General features: G+C 44.7%; 1 protein-coding gene across 2 annotated transcripts in view; it reads right to left on the bottom strand.

Moving 5' to 3' along the window:
- The window catches only part of ACP2 (acid phosphatase 2, lysosomal), an 11,876-nt gene extending 8,825 nt beyond the window's left edge, over window positions 1–3,051 (bottom strand). For both annotated transcript variants that reach the window (XM_085861168.1, XM_085861169.1), the window contains exons 1-4: window positions 2,791–3,051; window positions 2,604–2,699; window positions 1,303–1,389; window positions 1–151 (exon numbers count right to left, since the gene is read on the bottom strand). The exon at window positions 1–151 is cut by the window's left edge and continues 2 nt beyond it. In XM_085861168.1, the coding sequence (XP_085717294.1) occupies window positions 1–151; window positions 1,303–1,389; window positions 2,604–2,699; window positions 2,791–2,898 (442 nt within the window). In that variant the 5' untranslated portion in view covers window positions 2,899–3,051. The remainder of the gene's footprint in view (window positions 152–1,302; window positions 1,390–2,603; window positions 2,700–2,790) is intronic.
- Window positions 3,052–7,349: the final 4,298 nt, after the last annotated feature.

Genomic DNA, 7,349 nt, shown 5'->3' with positions numbered 1-7,349 from the left:
TGTCTTGGCGAGTGGGACGAGTGTGTACAGGAATAGGCTGCCAAGAAAGATGAGGCTGCCACTGCTTGTCCTCAGGAAGAGGAAAGAGTCCCGCGAGATCCGCCTCGGCGCTCATCAAGGTACGATCCACATCGGTACTACGCACATGCACCTAAAAGGTGACATTATGCCGTAAACACCTGTACAAACTTTACCTCATCTTCGCGACAACGGACCTACCAAAAGTAGTAAGTACAACCCTGGGATGGTAAAAACCAGAATTGGATTTGAACCTACAACATGCCCAAAATTGAACATCCTCATCCATCCGATTAGCATCCACTTACGATCTGGACTTTTGCTTCCAACTCTAATTGGTCTGGTAAACAGAACATTCAGATCTCCCAGAAAGGTAACTCTCCCATGACTAACAAGTCCTGGCCGTTCCTCACTCCTCACTCCTCACCTCCGCCTCAGGTGGTCAGTCTTCCGGTTTTCTGTCCTCAGTCGATGCAAAACCTCAGTCGATTCATAATAACCCCAGTTAGAAAGAATGCCGAAAAGTTTATAAAGATTAACGAAGAGTTAAAAGTGTTTGTCCTCAGTTTTCCTCTCGAGCCACCCAACCTTTCAACCCACAATTTAACTTGTCATTGTTGATCTTCATTGGTTAATATATTTGTCATGTAATTAATCCCGTGTTTGTGTTGGTCCTAAGATTGCCAACAAAGATCCGATTTGTCACGGTTCTTTACGTTACGGCTGTTATGCGATGCCGTTACGTGCTCGTCTTGCCGAAAATTCCGAAGCGACAAACATCCTGCAACTCAGAGTGGTCGAAAGAACACCATTTCATGGAGAAAAGTAGAAAGGGCAAACGTCTCGTATTGTGTACCCGCCGTGATATCGATGTCAGTAGCCAAGGAAAGAGAACAACTCCACATCAGCACATTCTATCAGAAAAACACAAACCGAGCACTCGAAGTGCAGGTACGTCGTGTTCGGACTCTTTTTCAAATGGTCCGTGTCATCTCAGGGCGATAAAGTTACTGCCACTGAACCTTGCGAAGTACAGTACCACCAATCATATAGAAGTTTGGATCGAGCTGTAAAAAGTGGATAACACAACAACAACAAATTCCTGAATGATGCCAGGAAAGGACACAAACACAAACACCAGTCGATCCGAGAATTGTCATGCACTTTTAACTCTTCGTTAATCTTTATAAACTTTTTGGCATTCTTTCTAACCTGGGTTATTATGAAATAAATAAATAAATCATTGTACACTCAATTGTTGAGGTCCCTCGATGGGCACTCTACCTCCGCCCGTAGATACGTTTGATTGAGGAAACCAGAATATCGTTTCCTTAGGAAATGGCCGAGCTCATAATGTTGTCTCATCCCCTCCTGCAGACAACACAAAAAGGTGGGGATACATATTGGGGTTAACACACAGGAATTAAAAAGGGGATAGATTTGGAGAGGGGGTTAAAGAAGGGGGATACATATGGGGGGGAGGTGATACAATTGGGGAATAAGGGTGATTCTTACATAGAGGGGTGATTAAAGCAGCTACATGGGAAGAGTGGGGGTTACAGGAGAGAATACATGAGGAAGAAAGGGGAGGGTTAAATAAACATACACATGAAGGATTGAAGAAAGAGATAAATATAATTAAAGTAGGGATACAAGTGAGGGTTAAGGCCAACGTAGAAATGGGGATGTGGGGCGAAATACAGGACATGTGGGGGAGGGGGGAATGGGAATGTGGGGTGAAGTACAGAACATGTGGGGTGAAATACCAGACATTGTGGGGGTTTGGGGTAAAGTACATTGCATGTGGGGGGATGGGGATGTGGGGTGAAGTACAGTACATGGGGGGATGGGGATGTGGGGTGAAGTACAGTACATGGGGGGAATGGGGATGTGGGGTAAAGTACAGTACATGGGGGGATGTGGGGTGAAGTACAGTACATGGGGGGAATGGGGATGTGGGGTAAAGTACAGTACATGTGGGGGGGATGTGGGGTGAAGTACAGTACATGGGGGAATGGGGATGTGGGGTAAAGTACAGTACATGGGGGATGGGGATGTGGGGTGAAGTACAGTACATGGGGGGAATGGGGATGTGGGGTACAGTACATGGGGGGATGGGGATGTGGGGTGAAGTACAGTACATAGGGGGATGTGGGGTGAAGTACAGTACATGGGGGATGTGGGGTGAAGTACAGTACATGGGGGGAATGGGGATGTGGGGTAAAGTACAGTACATGTGGGGTGAAGTACAGTACATGGGGATGTGGGGTAAAGTACAGTACATGGGGGATGGGGATGTGGGGTGAAGTACAGTACATGGGGGGATGTGGGGTGAAGTACAGTACATGGGGGGATGTGGGGTACAGTACATGGGGGGATGGGGATGTGGGGTGAAGTACAGTACATAGGGGGATGTGGATGTGGGGTGAAGTACAGTACATGGGGGGGATGGGGATGTGGGGTGAAGTACAGTACATAGGGGGATGGGGATGTGGGGTGAAGTACAGTACATATGGGGATGTGGGGTGAAGTACAGTACATGGGGGGGGGGGATGGGGATGTGGGGATGCCACACTGAAGCAGACCCATGTGAGTTGTCCGAATCCTTGCGGCCAAACGCCCTCTCCATGCGGATCTGTGGGGTACTTCCCCTCTGGTGCTCTGTCTCCATGTCTGAACACCTACAGTTGAAACACAAGACGCGGGTTTCGCTGTTGAAATGTGGGAAAAGGACGTGTTTGCTGTAAACTCCAGAACCCAAATACAACTAACCGCCACGACCAGCCGGAGATGCTTGGGACTCGAAACGAGCTCATCGGAACCTGGAGCGACCACGCAAACATGAGCGAGGGTCGCAGCGAGGAGAGCCAGTCGCACCATCGGGACACGTGAGGAAGAACCGCACCCACCATCCACTAACCCCCCTCCCAAAACAACTCTCACGAGCAACTACACCCCATCAACCAATCCAAACAAACAAAAAATAAATAAATAAACTCCTTCACTTCGAGCAGACAATACATTTGATTGTAAGAGGCGCCCTGAAGGCATTTTTCAATGTAAGTACAGGAAAGACGAAGATGTGAAGGATTGTTCGTTTCATTGGTCATTTGGAGCTTTGTTAAAATACTCGGGGTAGTTAATAATACAATCATGATTCATGGCGTCAAACTTAACATCATTTTGATTTGAAAACCCTCAACGTATCGACCTGAACATCGGTTAATTCGCGAACAACATGAACAATGCTTGTTTACCTATGATGTTTTGTTCACGTGACGTTGTTTTCAGCGTGCCGTCGTCGATACACCTCCTGCTCACCGTGTGTAAGCCATGGTGTTATAGTTAACGTCAGAGCGCGTCCCATTTTGTGCACACCGGAAGACAGACACACCGGACACAACGTATCCTTCCATACACATGATGATGTTCATTTGATATGTCGGATATTCCTCTTCACAAATAGTTACGCAATGTTCCTTCATCACGTCAAACTCTGTTTACGTCCCCCCATTGGATGAGAGACTTCGTGTGGCTCCGCCTTGGTCTCCATGGAACGGAGCACACGTGTCATCTGATACATGAAGTAATTTTGTAATTACGAATCGAAATAACAACTCAGTTTTAAATATTTATTTATTTATTTATTTATTTTTACAAAATAACCGCACAACTCATTCCGAGTCACGACGACCCGCTGGTTCCACCCAGAGATGGCGTTACCATAGGGACGAGCGAGGACAATGACGTGAGCTCCTTCACTCTTTTCACTCACTATCAAGAACCCCCCCTCAGTAACTGTGGAAGTTGAAGTTAATCCATCAACTTAAATTATCTCATGGATTGTAAACAGGTTGATTGTGTTGCACTCTTTGTTTCACTCAAACAAAGCTCTGACCGACTTATAGGCCTACACCACCCTCCGCGAACTGGTGGTGGAACATCGGAGGGCGAGTTGAGGCTGAGGGAGTGCGTGCGCATGAGCGAGAGAGAGAGAAAGATAAAAAGAAATAGAAAGAGAAAAAAAAGAGAAAGAAAGAAAGAGAGAGAGAATTAAAGAGAAAGAAAAAGAAAAATAAACAAAGAAAGAGAAAAATAAACAAAGAAAGAGAGAAAGAATGAAAGAAGAGAAAGAGAGAAAGAAAAATAGAAAGAAAGAGCAAGAGAGAAAGAAAGAAAGAGAAAGAAACAAAGAAAGAAAGAGAAAAAAAAGAGAGAGACAGACTTTTGTATCTTTTTATTATAAAAATAGAAAAGAAAGCCCCCAAATGTGAGTTACATTTTCATTTCAGAGAAAGAAAGAAAACCAAGAAACAATTTCTGAAGAAAGGAAAGGATGAATCGGGTGGATTATATACAAAACATTTCACAAAAGGATAAACATTCCTCTCGGACTTTGCAAATAACTTCCTTTATCCACCATTTTGTTTCGAACTGCGGTAATCTTCCAGTTACTGAAAAGAAAGCAAAATCCAATTTAACTCGACTTATTACAAGGTTTTGGAACAAAAACAAAGCATCTTCATCATTTCCTCCAACACCGTCAAGTTTTCTTTTCCTTGACATATACTGCCATCTTTGCCTGAGCAAGCAGGAAATTGGCAAACACAGCATTGGAATGTTTGTGTGGGATATCCAATCCATCGATGAACACACAAGTGTTAAAAACACAAACCAAACCTCACAAAACAATTCCGAAGTAAAATAAATAAAGGTTCCAACCGTTGGCATTCAACACAGATGTGAAAAAGGTTTTCAGATTTTTACAAAAAGGACATTCATCTACAAGCAGATTTGAAAAATGGTGTAACAAGTGATTAGAAGGAAGGATCCAGTGTACTAGTCTCCATTGGAGGTCGCCATGTCGTGGTGGTACAGGAGGGTGATAAAAAAACCTTTCCAGTTTGGAAAATAAGGGGGAGAACAAGGTAAGAGGTCTCTCCATCGAACCCTCTGCTGTGTTATTTGCCGTTGTGAAAGAAATTTTACACAACCCAAATAAAGGTCTTTTTGTTTGGGAAGGCCATTGAAGCCTATGTTAAAAGGGGGACAAGGAAAAGGGCTGGCAAGAGAAAAAGCACATACGAGTTCAGGAAAGGTAGAGAGAGAAGGTATTCGATGTGCATTTTGTTCATTGCTTTGGTGATCCTGCTCCCAAGCAGGTGCAAGCTGTGTGCATGTCCAAAGCACACTACCTAATATGCGTGCCACGATTCGAGACGATCGCACACCGACCAGGCTTGCCAATGCATCAGCTCCGATCCAGCTGCCGTTTGGGCTGAGAAGATTTGCGACAGATTTAATGCCCTTGTCGGTGAAGCGTTGAATAAAACACCTATCAGCAGGCATATCATGGAAAAAGGAGTTGTAGAACAAAGGTTCTTCCAGAAACATCTGTTTCATATAAGAATGTGTAGCTCTTGTTATTGTCAGAGCTTGCCACGCATTTATTATGCTCCGATAGAAACCAGAGAGGGGGGATGTGTCGATTTTGGAAAGGTCCATCAGGAAAAGAGGGTGGTCATAGCCTAGCCTCCCAGCCTGTTGCAAAAGGTGACTAGCGACGTTGACCCATGGTGGAGAGGGTCGCGTGTATAGCATGCGAAGAGCAACCGAGGGTGAAAAGGCCATTAGCCGGCTTTTTATGTCGACCAGGCCTTGACCTCCATCGGTGAGTGGTAAACTGAGGACCCCAGGTCACAGCCAGTGTTTTCCGTCCCAGAAAAAGGACACGAAACACTTCTGGAGCTGTTGAAGCAACGCCGCTGGAGGATGCAGCACGAAGAACCTGTGCCATAAAGTGGAGGCCACCAGTGTGTTGATGACCAAGACCCTTGCACGATATGACAGTTGTGTGATCAGACCTTTCCATTTTTGCAGTTTACCCTCAACAAACTCAAGCAGACCAGCCCAATTTTTTGCTACTGTGGTATTATTACCTAAGAACACCCCAAGGTATTTCACACCATCATTGGCCCATGACAGTAGATCAGGAAGTCTTGGCGCCAAGTAGCACAACGGACCGAGCCAAAGGGCGCTCGTTTTGTTCGAATTTACTTTCGCTGAAGAAGCCTTTTCGAATAAGGATAAACAATAACGAACGATGTTAATGTCATTGATATCTTGTACGAATACACATACGTCATCGGCGTATGCCAGTACCTTGATGGGCCGTTCAAGATGGGACAACCTGACCCCTGTTCGTCTACAGCGCAAAGAAACCAGTAGGGGTTCGATGGAGAGAGAGCATAAAGCAACCCAGAGAGAGGGCAACCTTGTCTAATTCCCTTGTTAATAGACAAAGGTGCAACAAGTTCATTGTTTATCTTAAGCACACTATAAATATTATTGTATAGTTTTTTTAATATAAGAGAAGAAGGTTGAACCAAGTCCAAACCGCTCAAGTACTTCGAAAAGGTACTGATGGTCAACACGGTCAAAGGCTTTCTTCTGATCAAGGAGAAGAAGTCCTAAATCTTTAGGGCTTTCCTTGCACAGTTCAATGATGTCTCTCACAAGGGAGATGTTGTCATAGATGGAACGTTTTTGGACACAGTAACATTGGTCCTCTTTCAACAACGAGGACAAATGAGTAAGTCGCGATGTCAGGGCTTTTGAAAATATCTTCTAATCTGTACATCACAGGGAGATAGGACGCCAATTTTCAATACTCAGCATGTCTCCCTTTTTTGGGATGAGGGTAAGAAGAGCTCATCGGCAACTCCGAGGTAGCTCTCCAAGCTGGCAGCTTGCGTTCAAGGTGTTAATGAGTTCTGGACCCAATAAGTGCCAAAACTTCTTGTAAAATTTGGTTGTAAGTCCATCCAATCCAGGTGTTTTCCCAATGGCAAGGCCGTGCAGGGCAGTGCCAAGTTCATCCAAGGTGATGGGTCTTTCCAGTTGGGAACGCCCATCTGCACACACAACACTGGCAGGCCTACGGAGATTGAGGCGACACTGACAGGATTTATTTGTTCCATTGAATATATTTTCGAAAAGTATTCCTTCACGAAAAGTTTGATTTCTGATTGTGTAAAGATAATGGATGAACCTGCCAATCGCAGCTGAGAAAGATGTTTACTGGGAAGACGTTTCTCTAAGGAAAAGAAGTACTTGGTTGGTACGTCTGCCTCATTCAGGTGTCGCACCCTCATCCGAACTAAGGCACCACGTGCCTTCCTCTCGGTTATTTCCTTTAATAAGGGACTGTTTCTCAGTTAAGGTTTTTTGTATGTTACTATTATTTTGTCCGATGACTCGTTTGAATTGTAAAATCTGTAACTGTAATATTTTCTTAACTTCATGGTCAGCCCTTGTTGAGAAAAACTGAT

This window comes from Eptatretus burgeri, chromosome 17 (genome assembly GCF_056783735.1).
Source record: "Eptatretus burgeri isolate ZD-2024b chromosome 17, Ebu_testis_v1, whole genome shotgun sequence".
NCBI lineage: Eukaryota > Metazoa > Chordata > Myxini > Myxiniformes > Myxinidae > Eptatretus > Eptatretus burgeri.
This window is presented reverse-complemented; position numbering and strand designations above follow the sequence as displayed.